Source organism: Vulpes lagopus, chromosome 2 (assembly GCF_018345385.1).
Source record: "Vulpes lagopus strain Blue_001 chromosome 2, ASM1834538v1, whole genome shotgun sequence".
Classification (NCBI taxonomy): domain Eukaryota; kingdom Metazoa; phylum Chordata; class Mammalia; order Carnivora; family Canidae; genus Vulpes; species Vulpes lagopus.
The window spans coordinates 50,037,148-50,053,051 of record NC_054825.1 but is presented as its reverse complement, the minus strand read 5'-3'; the positions used below and the strand labels follow the sequence as shown (position 1 = coordinate 50,053,051).

The 15,904-nt window shown below is 38.9% G+C and overlaps 1 protein-coding gene across 7 annotated transcripts in view; it reads left to right on the top strand.

The window, feature by feature from the left end:
- Nucleotides 1–15,904, top strand: part of MAP2K5 (mitogen-activated protein kinase kinase 5) — a 259,087-nt gene that overhangs the window by 6,764 nt on the left and 236,419 nt on the right. For 5 of the 7 annotated variants that reach the window (XM_041745524.1, XM_041745523.1, XM_041745522.1 and 2 more), the window contains exon 3: nucleotides 15,497–15,564. The exons of 1 other annotated variant lie outside the window; for it this stretch is intronic. In XM_041745524.1, the coding sequence (XP_041601458.1) occupies nucleotides 15,497–15,564 (68 nt within the window). Of the gene's footprint in view, nucleotides 1–7,319; nucleotides 7,453–15,496; nucleotides 15,565–15,904 lie in introns of all 7 variants that reach the window. One more of the 7 variants, XM_041745525.1, reaches the window with a different exon arrangement.

Genomic DNA, 15,904 nt, shown 5'->3' with positions numbered 1-15,904 from the left:
GTACATTTAAATATTTATAAATTAATGCAAGTTTAATGATGATACTAAACTGAGTAATATTTTCTTATTTAATCATATCTTGGGTGTGCATATTTCTATAATATAGCTTTAATTACCAACATGACCTTTATCTGCTCTTGCTCCTCACTATAATAATATTGTGGGACAAAATGAAACGTGTAAACTACCTGTAGGCCAGTGATTATTGATTAAAAGATTGTAATCCATTGCTGCTTTAAAACAGCAACAGAGTAGAGCTTATGAGCGAGCATTGCTTAGAATAATTCTGTTTTAGTGGAGCTTGGTGTGGCTGCTACATGATGACAGTAGCCCTTCAGGTCTTGAGTCTTTCCTCCTTGCTGCCCCCCACTCCAAACCAGTTGGCTTCGGGATTGGGTGGGGGCAGGATGGACTAGAAAACTAGTTTTGACATGAGCCAGGTCATTGCAGGAGGTGATGTGAGGGTCTAGGATGTTAAGATGAAGATAGAACAGGGGCTCTGATGTTGAGAAGGATAGAGTAAGGATTTTTAGCTGTGATTCCCATCTATTTTTTTGAAGGTGAGGGCTACTTTTCCATGAGAAGATGTACAGTTTTTTCCTACATTATAGTGTACTTATTGGTTTTTAAGCAGATGGTTAATGACAGTACAATGTCCTTTCTTTTATTTATGTTCTCTTTGGAGGACAATTTGGCAGTCCTTACTACCAAAATATAAAGTGTGCAAAACCTTTGATTCAGCAGTTTCATATCTAGGAAGCTGTTCAACAGAAATGCCTGCCCATGTGTTGAATGACCTTCAAACAAAATATTCATTGTGGAATGATTTTTAATAGCAAAAAATTAGAGAAAAGCTAAATGCCTAGAATAATGGATTAATAAATTATCCTTTATCTGAAGCAGTAGGCAATTTGAACAACACCTAAAAAGAATGAGTTAGGAATTTATGCATTGACATGGAAAGATTGTTGAATAAACAAATAGTATGTGTGATGTGATCCAATTTTGTAAAATAGCTAATCCCACTTCATGTCCATATTGAGAGACAAGGATCTGAAGTGTGCCCACCACAGTGCCTTCCAGTGGTTCCCCCTGGAAAGTGGACTTGAGGGTTAGAATAGAGGATGGTTGGCTAAATGAGCTCACTTTTTCCTTTCTAGATTTCTCTTTTATTTGAATATTTTTAATAATCCTTTCATATATTTAAAAGTCACTTGTGTAGAACTCTTAAAATAATTAGTATTTTATTAATCACTCTGGACTGTATATACTTCTGAAAAATCGTACATGTATCTGAAATACATGTTAGTGTTGCAAGCTCTTCACACCCTTTTTGGTAAGTCTTGGTGGTGCCAAGGATTTTATGGACAGGCTGATAGTTAACATCTTTCACTGTTGCCAGATGCTGTACTAAGAATATTCCATGATTATCTCATTTAATTTAACCTTCACAAGATCCCCATAAAGTGCTTCAAAGGACTATTTTGTTTTTGTTTTAATCTTATTTTATTTAAGTTCAATTAATTAACACATAGTATATTTTATTAGTTTCAGAGATAGATAGAGTTCAGTGATTCATCAGTTGCATGTAACACCCAGGGCTCATTACATCATGTGCTCTCCTTAATTCCAGTCACCCAGTTGCCCAATCCCCCCACCTCCTCCACTCTAGCAACCCTTAGTTTGTTTCCAATGATTAAGAGTCTCATATAGTTATTAGTTCCATTTTAGTTGAGGAAAGGACATATCCTTTGAACAGCTTGCTCAGAGTATAATTAGTGGTGAAGAGGTCTTTCCTGTATAGAATCCAGAGCATGTATAGATTCTCAGCCACTTTTGATACTTGTTCTGCGAGTTGTCATAGTTCTTGAAATCACTTCTTCTGATTGCTCATTATTGTAGTAGAAAAGAAGCTTACTCTGTACTTTTGCCTTCTGGGTCCCACAGAGTGGCTTGATGTACCTCTGTCCCACTGAGTTAGGGTTCGTAGTAATAACATTGATTATTGTAGCTGTCATTTATTGATGGCTTGTTCTGTGCCTGACAATAGACTAGATGATTTACCTAGATTGTTGCTAATCCTTAAAAAACTCTGTGAGGTAGGAAAAGTATACCTTTGGGAAACTGAAGCTCAGAGATAAGAAATGATTACCAAAGTTCATCAGTGTAGTGGAACCAAATTTAAATACAGTGGTTTTTGACTGTGAAACATGCACTCTTTAGAGCTAAGTATGTTGAAAGCTTACAAAGTGTGTTAAGTATGGTTTACATGGCTTATGGGTTTTGGTTTATGGTTTGATGGAACTCTTTTTTTTTTTTTTATTTTATTTTTTTATTTTTTTTTATTTTATTTTATTTTTTTGGTTTGATGGAACTCTTAAATAAATAAACTTTAATCAAAGACATATTTATGGTAATATATTTAATACTGAAAGTATATCTAACACTAAGAAAAAAATATTTAGGGCAGCCCCGGTGGCCCAGCGGTTTAGCGCCACCTTCATTCCAGGGCGTGATCCTAGAGACCTGAGATCGAGTCCCACATCAGTCTCCCTGTGTGGAGCCTACTTCTCCCTCTGCTTCTCCTCCTGTACATATCTGTTACATGTCTCTGCCTCTCTCTCTCTTGTCTGTCATGAATAAATAAATAAAATCTTTTAAAAAAATGTTTAGATTTCTAGATTTAAGTTCTTAAGAGATGTTGTTCCTTCTTTACTGAGTCGAGGGTAGTAACTCTATACTTATCTGTGTCTCCACCAGTTCTAAGCAAAACCAAAACCAAAACTAAAACCCCAAAACACAGACAAAATAGTAACAGTCCTTTGTTTCTTCAGTTTAGATTAAAATCCTAGCCTGGCTTTTTTCATGGTTGCTCTAGGATGACCTTATATTCTGAACCAAAGACCTGAACTAGTAAATGGAATCTATGTAGAAGAAATATTTGGGAAGATACAGTTTGTAAGCTAATTTGCTGACATTTTTGAGCTGTTTCTGTGGTGTATAGCTATGAGTGAACAACTCCCGGATAAATAAAACTTTGATCAAAGATGTATTTATGGTACTATATTCAATATTGAAAAGTACATGTAACACTAGTTGGTTTCTTTTGCAAAAGAGATGGTATTATGCTTAGTGATAGGAATCAAGCAACAGGAGAAAGGATGTTGTCAAATTTTCCAAGGAAATGAGTTGATAAGTGGAAAGGAGGAGAAAGGTAATTGTACAGTTTCTTCAGTTCAGAGAAGTGCCATGTATTCACTGAGACCTCAGATCCCCACAGATGGGGTTAATCTCTCTCTACACCTTTGCTACAGCAGGTAACCCAGCAGGTAACCTGTTAGCCTGCCTTCCTTCTGATGGGATGGCTGTGTGCGCATTTCCCTTCCTCACTAGACTTTGAATGACTTGATGACAGGTACCATGTTTTACTCCACTCTTGTTCTCTTCTTAGTTCTTAGCTTAGTGCCTTGCGGGAATGTCCTTACTGAATAAAATGGAATGTTGGTCCCTATTCAGATGAGAAATTTAAAATTAATGTGACCTAATACTAAGTAAGTAATTTGCTTTTTTGGATTATTTGTGCTGTTGCCCAGGCCCGGGATATAAACTGGCTGGTCAGGTGGACCAGTCAGGCTCCAAATTCAAATTCAAATTCCCACACTTGACTAGGCCCTCTGTCCTGAGGGGAAGAGTCTATAGTGCCTGTGTTCTTTCTGGTTTCTGTTCCTGGGAAGAGTGTTCTCAAGGGGAGTTAAGCTGGCTGAAGGGAGACAGGCCCATTTGTGCTGAATTCAGCTCTTGGACCGATGGCCCTAAACCTTTTTCATCTTACTGCTTTTAGGTCCTTTTCCCTTTATAACTAGAGTGCAAAAAATATTTTCCAATATCTAGTGCTTGGTTTCTTTTTTTAATTAAGAAGGTATAGATGATTTTAAAAAATAATTTAAGCAGCATAAAAATGATGAAAGGAAAACTAAAAGTCCCCATTTCCCCAGTTCACTGTTAACAACTTTTTCTGTAGCCTTAGGGAGGTTTTCTCTGTATGTGATACATACTATACCACACCTGGATTCCTATGCCCCAGCTTAGAGTATATATCGGACCTCTTTCCAACATTAGCGTGCACAAATCAACTTCAGTCCTTTGGATGACTATATTATACCTAATTTTATGGCCATGGCTTAATTTATTTAACCGACTGATAGACCACTCTTAAGTTGTTAGCAGTTTTTTAGTATTAGAAAAAATGCCGCAGTCAACAGCATCACCTTATATCTTTCTACGTTGTGGAAATATATTTGTGTGATAAATTCCCAGGAGTTGAAACTGCTGAGACAAAGAGTACCCCTATTTTACATTTTAATAGCTATTACCATGTTGCTCTCTAAAGGGTAGAACCAATTTATACTCCCACCAACAATGTTTGAGAGTGTCCATTTCTCTCACCACCAACTCTGGGTATCACCAACTCTGGGTATTTTTTTCTTAGCAAACTTCCTAGTCAATGTCAGTTTGAAAGGTGGGAGAGATTATGATGTTACTGTTTTACTTTGTATCAATTAAATGAGTTTGAGTATCCTTTCATTTGTATTTTGGTCATTTGTATTTAAGTTCTGTGACTATTTTATCACCTTTGCCCATTTTCCTTTTAGGTTATAGATTTCAAATTGATTTAAAGGATTTTCCAATATTAAAAAAATTAGGGCTTTGTCTTATATTTTGGAGCTATTTTTACCTAGTTTACTGCTTTCCTTTCAGGTTGCTTTGGTCTTTTTTCCCCCTCTTCTTTTTTTTTTCCATGGAGAAGGTTGAAGTTTTTACTTGGTCAGATTTATCGTATTGCCCTTTGTGACTTCTGGATTTATGTCATTCTTTTTTTTTTTTTAAGTTTCTTTTTCTTTTTTTTTTTAAACTTTTATTTATTTATGATAGTCAGACACACAGAGAGAGAGGCAAAGACACAGGCAGAGGGAGAAGCAGGCTCCATGCACCGGGAGCCCGACGTGGGATTCGATCCCGGGTCTTCAGGATCGCGCCCTGGGCCAAAGGCAGGCACCAAACCGCTGCGCCACCCAGGGATTCCCGATTTATGTCATTCTTAGGAAGGTCTTTCACATTCCAAATATTGAAAAAACATTCATCCATAGTCTTTTTTGCTCTACTTTAATAGGGTTAAGCACAAGCACATTAGGTATGTATATAAGTACATATGTTCATATGTGTATTTGTGTGGGGTTTTTTTTTTTTTCCTGAAAAGAGCCTGCATTTTTATTACAGAGGTCACAAGATTTCAAATTTTTGTACCATTTCCAGTCTATTTTGGTGAAAGGAGGAGTCAGGTGGGGAATCCAACTTTATTTTTCAAACACATAGACAGCTGACTCCATACCAGTTATTGAATAATTTGTCTTTTCCCAAATGTGAGAACACTCCTGAGACGAAACTTAATTCCATTACCATAAAAAGTCTTGTATGTTTGCATGTGTGGGTCCTACATCTGCTGTAGGAGCTTGACATTCATACATGCCCAGAGACCCCTGCTGATTTCCACAGTTTCATTAACAGATTAATGAGTGCACCAACACACAGGCGATAAAAATCAGCTGTGCCCACTAATTAGTTTCCTGTACATATCTGTTACGTGTGCTCTTCTTCCTGGATTGTCTCTAGACAGGTGACTGCTGCAAAGTGACTGATGGAGTGGTGGTAATGGGCGGTAAATTATTACTGGTGACTTAAAAGATGCATTTAAGTCTATGTAGACAAGTGCTGACTTATACCTATAAATACTCCTTTTCCATGGTTCTCTGACTTCACATGTTTTGCTCTGTAGCCTTCATAAGTATCATAAGTATCTTCACACTTGTCAAACCGTGCCTCTGAGTTTTGGTTCATAAAATATGATTGTAGGATAAATCTTTATTTTACTAATGCCTTTCTTCAACCATGATCCTTTTATGCTCACTTCTCATTTCAATTGTTTTATGAATTTCTGGAAGATTATTTTGGGTAGAAATTTTAAAACCAATTCATCTTTTTTTTTTTTTAAGATTTTATTTTTAAGTATTCTCTACACTCAACATGGGGCTTGAACTCATAACCCCAAGATCAAGAGTTGCATGCTCCACCAACTGAGCTAGCCAGGCACCCCCAGTTCATCATTTTAAATTTGGTATAACAGAGCCATTTAAAGCAAATTGTAAGTTATATAAGTTATAATTTCTTACAGTATAGAAAACTATGGTAGCTGTTTACTGGAGAAATACCTTTAGGATATATACCCTTCATGTCCAAACAGCAAAGACAGTGTCATTAAAAATAGTTAGATGAGAACCCTTTTTTGCTTTGGAGAGAAGTCTGAATTATAAAATATTTGGAAATCAAGTTAGGAAGTTTGGAAGTTTCACTTATGAAATTTGGAAGTTTCACTTATGAAGTTTTACTTCACAAAAACTTCATCAAACTTATGAAGTTTCACTTTCTTAAACTGCAGTATGTATAAAAGATAAGTAGCTATTTATAAGTAAAATTAGGTTGATGAAAAATTGTAACTCACAATAGTACACAGTCTAAAAATTATTTAACAGGTATGAGTCAATTATGCACCCTGGAATTTGAGACTATCTGAAGAGAGTTTTAATTTATTGAAATTTTGGTTTGTAGTATCATCCACGTGCAAAGTCCAGATCCTTTTTAGTCTATGAGAATAGTAGCTTAATAGTAGTTTTGCTATTTTGTGTGAGAATTAAGGAAGTTTAAGTCCTTTATTCAAGTACCAGGCTAGTTGCTCCTTAAGGGGACTAGACAAGACTGCTTATTGTTGAGCCTCTAGAAACCCTATCATAGCATTTGGCACATAGTAGATGCTAAATATGTGTTTCAGGAATGCATGGATAGTTGAAGGAATGAAGTATAAAGGCAAACCTTCTATATCTCATCCATCAGAAAATCCCATTAGCTCTTGCTTTAAAATATGTCTAGCATATGATGACTGCTCAGAATCTCAGTTTGGTTCAGGCCACCATCATCTCTCACCTGGACTAGGATGGTGGCCTTCTCACTGGTTTCCCTGTTTCCGCTTTTGCCTCCACACAGCCTGTTCTGCATATAGCAGCCAAAGTGATCCTTTAGAAGTGAGATCACAGCACTTGGCACCCTCCAGTGATTTCCATCTAACTCAGGAGTAAAAGCCAAGTCTTTAAAACACCCTAGAAGGTACTGCATTTTCTCATTTGCCCCCAGCGTCAGCAGCGTTGCTTCTCTGAACTGTTTCCCCTCCCACCTCTCATGCTGTACTACCTACTCTGCCTTTCTTTCAGTCTCTCGAACATGCCGGATATTCATCTACCTCAAGGCCTTTGCATTAGCCGTTCCTTCTGCCCGCAAGACCCTTTCCCCAGATAGCTGTGCAGCGCAGCCCCTCATCCCCTTCAAGTCTATCTCAACTGGAATGTAAGCACTAAGAGGGCAAGGCTTTTTTTTTTTTCTTTTTCTGCTGTCACTATCACCAGTGCCGATAACATTGCTCACTACATAGTGGGCACTTGCATATTTGTTGGGGAGAGGAAGGGAGCAAAGAAATGAAGAAGGAATCAGGAGGTGGGGGCATGGAGCTAAAATTCATGGCTGAGATGATTTGGCCATAGAAATTGGGATTGCTAGTCCTGTCCAGATCTTAGATGCCATGCCTGAGAAGGGCTCTGCAAACTTGACAACCTTTCTGATAATTTCTTGTTGAATGTCTTTCTAACCTCTAAAATTATGTTTGCATTTCTTTCCTCTTGTCTTGGGAAAATGCCTTTGCTGTAGTTCTAATTGACTCTCACCTGGCACTGAAGGATTGTGACAAATGACATATAATATATTGCCTTAACTTTCTGCTGTTCTTTGTAGGATCTAGATTGTTTCTCTCGAAAGCCCACTTGAGCCCCGTCACTGTAGTGGGTGCTGTTTTGTTGAGAGCTCCCTGGCGTCTGCCAGTTGACGGCTGTTTACCTTGATAGGCACTGTGCTTGCCATTCTGACCGCCCTTACCTGAGGCTGCCTCTCCTCTATTGGGCCTTTATGTTCCTCCTCTTGGTTTCTCTTTTGGATTGCATGTTGCTCCAAATAAAATTGCTAACAACATATGGCCTGTTATGATTCTCTTTTCCCAAACTCTGCCATTTTGTATATTTGTGACACACTGCAGATTTTGTGAAGATTGCTTCATAATATTTGTTTACCATCTGCTGCACTCTATTTGGTATCTTGCTAGGATTTTTTCCTCCATTTTAAGTGACATTAACAAAATCCAGCCAGTACATAGACTTTCTGGTTCTACTTTTGCTTCCCTAATGTGCTGGAAAATCATATTACTATGCTCCAGGCAACTAGAGAAGTCTGGAATTCTCATTGTGAACCAGTGTATCAGATCTTTCGCATGCACCATCCCCCTCCCTTGGTCATATCTAGTAATGCTTTTTTGGTCAGATGGTAAAGAACCTCTATGTAAAAGACAAAAAGTTCAAATTATTTTTTCTGCTTCTCTTTACTTAGTATCACTACTTTCTAGCATTCTTCAGCAATATATTTATAACCTTGAAACTCTTAGTGCCACTTTAGTAAGTTTTTATGATTTACAGTTCCACTTAGTGTTCATTTTATAGCTAATCCAGTTTGATAGGCAAATAGCCAGAGTCAGCTAGAATGTGTGTTTCCAACTTTTAACAGAGAAGTATTTTAAATTATTGTTATACTAAATTGCTTGGTATGTCTTTCTGCTTTATCCTTCAATACTTCTAATACCTGTCAATTCCTTGTCTTTATTTTAAAGATTATTTATCTGTTTGTTTATTTGAGGGAGGGAGAGGGAGAGCACCCATGAGTAGTGGGAGGGGCAAAGAGGGAGGGAGAGAATCTCAAGCTGACTCCACCCTGAGCATGGAGTCTGACTTGGGGCTTGATCCCACCATCCTGAGATCATGACCTGAATCGAAACTTTTTTTTTTTTTTAAGATTTCATTTATTTATTCATGAGAGACACACAGAGAGAGGCAGAGACATAGGCAGAGGGAGAAGCAGGCCCCATGCAGAGAGCCTGATGTGGGACTTGATCCCAGGACTCCAGTGGGATCACACCCTGAGCCAAAGGCAGATGCTCAACCGGCTGAGCCACCAGGCATCCCTCCTTGTCTTTATTTTAAAACATTTTTTTACAGCTTTATTGAGATACAATTGACATGTATAACATTGTGTAAATTTAAAATGTACAACCTGCTGATTTGATACAGTTACATATTCCAAGCTGATTTTCACCATAGCATTAGGTAATACTAATACTTCTATCCTGTTACATAATTACCATTTCTTTTTTGTGGTCAGAACATTTAAGATTTATTTTCAGCAACATTCAAATATATGTTACAGTGTTGGAGCACCTGGGTGACAGAGTCCATTAAGCATCTGATCTTGGTTTCGACTCAGGTCATGGTCTCAGGATTGTGGGATTGAGCCCCGCATTGGGCTCTGTGCTCAGCATAGAGTCTGCTTAAGACACTCTCTCCCTCTCTCTCTGCCTGTCGCCCCTATGGATGCATGCACGCTCTCTCTCTAAGATGGATAAATAAATCTTAAAAAAAAAAAGTTATAGTGTTATTAGCATTAATCACCATGCTCTACATTAGATCCCCAGACCTTGTTATCCTTATGACTAGAAGTTTATACCCTTCGGCAGAGGCTCCCCATTTGTCTACACCCCAACTGCTCATAATCACACTCTCTGCTTCTCTAAGTTTAGGTTTTTTGTTTTTTTTTTTAAAGATTTATTTATTTATTTTAGGGGGGAGAGACAAAGGGAGAGGGAGAGAGAATCCTGAGCAGACTCTGTGCACTGAACACAGAGATCACAATCAGACCCCAAACTAAGAGTCAGACGCTTAACCAACTGTACCACCCAAGTATCCTTAAGTTTGGCTTTTTAAAATTTCACATATACATGGTCTCATACAGTATTTGTCTTTTTCTGACTGACTTTACTTAGTGTCATATCCTCCTCAGGGTTCATCCAAGTTGTTGCAAAGGGCAGAATGTCTTTCTTTTTCATGGCTGAGTGATATTCCATTGTATACGTATATCAGATCTTTAGCAATTCATCTGTTGGTGAACACTTAAGTAGTTTCCATATCTTGGCTATTGTGAATACTGCTGTAGTGAACATGGAGGTTCATATATCTCTTTGACAGAGTGATTTGGTTTGCTTTGGATAGATGCCCAGAAATAGAATTGCTAGATCACATGGTAATTCTGTTTTTAATATTTTGAGAAACTTCCATACTGTTTCCCATAGTGGCTGCACCAGTTTACATTCTTACCAACAGTGCACAAGGGTTACCTTTTCTCTACATCCTCACCAACATTTGTAATCTCTTGTCAACTTTGAGGATAGCCATTCTGACAGATGTGAGGTGATAGCAGATCATTTTTTAAAAGATTTTATTTATTTATTAATGAGAAACACACACACACACACCGAGAGAGAGAGAGAGAGAGAGAGAGAGAGAGAGAGAGAGGCGGGGGGGCAGAGACATAGGCAGAGAGAGAAGCAGGCTCCATGCAGGGAGCCTGATGCGGGACTCGATCCCGGGTCTCCAGGATCACACCCTGGGCTGAAGGCAGTGCTAAACCGCTGCGCCACCCAGCATGCCCCTAGATCGTGGTTTTGATTTGCATTTCCCTGATGATGAGTGATAGTAAAGCATCTTTTTATCTGTCTATTGGCCATATGTATGTCTTTGGAACTTATTTTTTTTTTTTACAGAGAAGTGTATTCTCACTTAGGTGTCAAGGCAAATGGTTTGACTGACATCACAGGGATAGATAGCTTGGATTTTGTGTTTTGGCCAGAATCCCCACTCTTCTCATAGATGTGATTACTTTTCCTACTGTGTCTCCTCTGTGACAAGAATAGGAGTCTTCATTAAAACTACTGATCACAAATAGTAAAGAATCTATCAGTCCCCTAAAGATGAATTTGTAAAGAAAACCAATACCTACATAAAATGAAATCTCTTAATAATCTGTAAGAACCATTATTAATCACTGTGTTATGTAAGTCTGATTTTATCCCCAGACTTTATTAGAATGCATCTTTCAGCTTAACCAAATTCTTTCTGTTGGGAGTCAGACCCCTTATGGAACAGCTCCTACATTTTACCACTGGGTTGGCTATTCTGGCCTTTTGGCCTCAGTTTTCTGTCCACTTAAAGCTAAGTGTTCTTAGTGTTTTCATAGCTGCTTTCCATGGGACTGGTAGGCAAGAAATTATTTTGGTAGCTGACTTCCTTCACAGTTTGTTTTGTTTTTGTTTTTGTTTTCCTGAAATAATCCCTTAGAGATATCATGGAATTCCAGAATCTTCTATTTTAAGAAACCTTAAAGGTTCAAGCTCTGGCTTTGAGAGCTTAGAGAACTCTCCTTATTGTTGTGAATCTTCCTGATTGAGAGAGACTGTGGTTTAAATGATTTTTCTGGAAACTGTACCCTCTCTTCACAAATTCTAAAAAAGGTTTTCACCTGTTTGATTAAACTCCAAACACTTCCTCATTCATGTGACCGATACCTTATTGAGGTCTTGTGTATATTGAAATTTGAATATAAGCAATACCTTTGTGACCATTGTCTCTGTAGCTAGCTCTGATATAGAAAGGAGAGTTACAGAAAGCTACTTTATTCAGGCTGGAAATTTTACCAAGTTCAGAACTTTATCAAGAACAGATCATTGAGGGCACCTGGGTGGCTCAGTGGTTGAGCCTGAGCCTGCCTTTGGCTCAGGTCGTGATCCTGGAGACTCAGGATCGAGTCCCACATCAGGTTCCCCGCATGGAGCCTGCTTCTCCCTCTGCCATGTCTCTGCCTCTCTCTCTCTCTCTCTCTCTGTGTGTGTCTCTCATGAATAAATGTTAAAAAAAAAAAAATCCTTGTAGCCCACATCTAAACAGAGAATTTGACTTGCTTTTGAAACAAAAGTGTAAAGTGTTTTCATGTGTGGTAATATGTAACATTATATCCTTTTATACTGTATCTGTCTTTCTCCTTTGTTTACTGCATTTGTAAGAATTTTTGACTTAATCTTGAAAATCCTGGTTTCTAGAAAGTAGAAACTCCCTTTTGTTTCCAAAACTAGGATGGTCATTTCTTTTTCTTCTCCAGTTTGGCTTTACTGTGTCTATAGCTAAGAAAGAGAGAAATAGAGAAAGAAAGATGGAGGGAGGGAGGGAGGGAGGGAGAAGGAAGGAAGGAAGGAAGGAAGGAAGGAAGGAAGGAAGGGCTAGATTCCTATATAGTCCCTTATAAATGTAATATACTTAGGCCTGTGCTGTCTTTGTTACTGAAAGTGGCCACTCTCTGCCTTTTATCCAGAAGACTAGCAGCTCTTAGTAGCATAGTACAGTAGTGACTCTGGACAGCTCTTAGTTGTGTAGATATTTCGATAGTGTGACTCGATGATACTGATTTACAGTGAGTTGGGGAACTCTTTGGGAGTGAACCACGATCAGTCCAGGATCCAGGAACAAATGCTTTGGAGAGAAACCCCAGTGAGAGCAGTTGGCTTGGTCATTGAGCAGGGCTGGCTCAACTGCTGGTTCCCATCATGCTAGATTAGATAGATTGCTATTGGCTGTTGGGAGAAAAAGGAAGTAGCATTTTGCTCCAGAATAGGCTAATTAGGAAAGAATACAAGCTCCCTCCTAGGGTTTCTAGGGCCTGGCCACTGAGCAGGGGCATATCTTCAGAGCTGCAGCTGGATGGGAGGGAGGGCCACTGGGGTGTGGCAGGCAAAGATCCGTGTGCTGGACTGAACTCCCTCTGTATTTTCAGTAAGCGTCCCCAGAGCATGTCATGTAAGCTCATTTTCTTTATGACCTGAGATTTGTCTGTTTCTCCAGGCTTGGGATCAGGTTCTCTGCATCTGATAAAATCAGCAACTAGATATTCAAGAGTGACTAATAATAATAACAACAACAACAACAACAACAACAACAACAACACTGACTGTTTAACAGGTACATCAGAGCTAAAGCCTCCAAACTGAGAGAGAGCCTGCCCCTTCCAAGTTGTCCGCTGGGAAGCTCTACTTCTTCCAGCAGTGCTTCTATTGCTCAAAATGTTTTTTGGCATTTTTCTTTCAACCATACATTTATTTATTTTTTTTAACTTTATTTATTTATTTTTTATTTATTTATGATAGTCCCAGAGAGAGAGAGAGAGGCAGAGACACAGGCAGAGGGAGAAGCAGGCTCCATGCACAGGGAGCCCGATGTGGGATTCGATCCCGGGTCTCCAGGATCGCGCCCTGGGCCAAAGGCAGGCGCCAAACCGCTGCACCACCCAGGGATCCCCAACCATACATTTAAAATCTATCACATAGGCTGTTTTGTTGACAGATCTTTATTTTCAGAGGCTTGAAATAGCTAACTAAATACTTAGAAATAAACAAAAGTCATTCTGAGTCCTGCCTGGCAGATAGTGTGGGTGAATGATCAGAGAGGCACCATTTTGGGTTAAAAATGAGATCTGATAGGGGTGCCTGGCTGGCTCTGTTGGTAGAACATGTGATTCTTTTTTTTTTTTTTTTTTAATTAATTTTTATTGGTGTTCATTTACCAACATACAGAAAAACACCCAGTGCTCATCTCGTCAAGTGTCCACCTCAGTGCCCATCACCCATTCCCCTCCAACACCCGCCCTCCTCCCCTTCCACCACCCCTAGTTCGTTTCCCCGAGTTAGGAGTCTTTATGTTCTGTCTCCCTTCCTGATATTTCCCAACATTTCTTTTCCCTTCCTTTATATTCCCTTTCACTATTATTCATATTCCCCAAATGAATGAGAACATACACTGTTTGTCCTTCTCCGATTGACTTATTTCACTCAGCATAATACCCTCCAGTTCCATCCACGTTGAAGCAAATGGTGGGTATTTGTTGTTTCTAATTGCTGAGTAATATTCCATTGTATACATAAACCACATCTTCTTTATCCATTCATCTTTCGATGGACACCGAGAGAACATGTGATTCTTGATCTTAGCATTGTTAGTTCGAGCCCCACATTGAATGTAGAGTTTAACTTAAAAAAAAAAAAAACTTAAAAAAACAAAACAGGAGAGGGACACCTGTGTGGCTCAGTGGTTGAGTGTCTGCCTTTGGCTTAGGTCGTGATCCCGGGGTCCTGGGATTGGGAGCCTGCTTCTCCCTCTGCCTATGTCTCTGTCTCTCTCTGGGCCTCTCATGAATAAATAAAATCTTTAAAAGACAAACAAAAATGAGATCTGATATTTTCATGTGGTCTATCTTTGGGTTTTCAAAACAGTTTTCTTTCTTTCTTTCTTTTCTTTTCTTTTTTTTTTTTTTAAAGATTTTATTTATTTATTCATGAGAGTCCCAGAGAGAGACAGAGACATAAGCAGAGGGAGAAGCAGGCTCCCACAGGGATCCTGATCCAGGACTCCATCCCAGGACCCTGGGATCACAACCTAAGCCAAAGGCAGACACTCAACCACTGAGCCACATAAGCAGCCCCCTTAAAGCAGTTTTCATAGATGTATTTCAAAACTATTTTGAACAGGAGAAGCATCATGGAAATAAGTTTCTGGATGTGGCTGCTTTGATGATATCCTTATTCAAATGTATACATTCTGGTTGTGTATTTTGTAGAGTCTGGTTATCCTCCAGTTTTAAGACTATCAGATTTAAAAAAAAAAAAAAGACTATCAGATTTTTTTCAAAATTGTGTGAGTAGCCATATGAAGCTCATTATAGTCAGAGTACCCAACAGAAATGAAACTGTTCAGAAAGAGCAAGTGAGATACCAGATAGAATGGGATATAGGGATAATTGTGTTAGAGTTGCTTCCCAAGTTAACCTTATACTAGGCTCCCTATTCTTCTGTGGAAAGGGAGTAGTAGTAATCAAGTCACACTGTCCACACAACAGGATCACTGTGAGGTTTTTAAGGAGGTATGGCGTACGGAGTATGAAATCATGGTGCTTTGTGTGTAGTCATGTTCAGTACAGGTGAGCCATTTTTATCATGCCACTGTGACATGATAGCTTGCCTCAGAGGGAGGAAGACTGGACAAATAAAGGAGGGGGTGCTGCGTGGGAAAGAAGGACAAGACTGGCCTCCTTCAGTGTTTAAAGTCCTTCACACCAAACCTGTTTAGTCACACTCCAGTGACATGTTAGCCTAGATACCTGTCATGCTTGACATAAGCAGTATTTTAATTTTCAGCTGTCCCCGAAACTTTTGGCTCTTTATGGAGACCGCTCACATTCTGAACAACAGAAACCCTAACAAAACAACAAACCAATAACCTCGACATCCTCAAAAATACGGTGTTGAAGATTTGGCTCTCAAGTTGTGGAAAGCAGTTGTGTTATGTTTCCAGCTGACACGGTTCTTGTGCATTTCAAAATTGCAAATCTCACCACTCGCACTGTATTGCCTTTGAAACAGATGAAGATGAAGATGGTGACCGAATTACAGTGAGGAGTGATGAAGAAATGAAGGCCATGCTGTCTTATGTAAGTGTCACAAATGAGGACGATTGTAACATGTTAATGTAATCGTGGGCACTGTTTCTCAGCATGGTGAAGATGTAAAAGTAAATCACGGCTACCATAACATTCTTCTATCAGATGCATAAGGGTTTCAAGGATTTCTTTACGTTAAAGTTAAGGGCATTCTTTTCAAAAGACACTTACTGATCATATCACAAACATTAAGAATAATGCATCTTAATGACTTTTGCATTAGGTACGGTGCAGACTCCATGGGCTGTCAGCTTCCTGTATTTTTTATGCAGTACTTAAAGTAACGGCTCATTAAAAATGAACCCCTGGGCTCTAAAAAATTTTTCAAAAT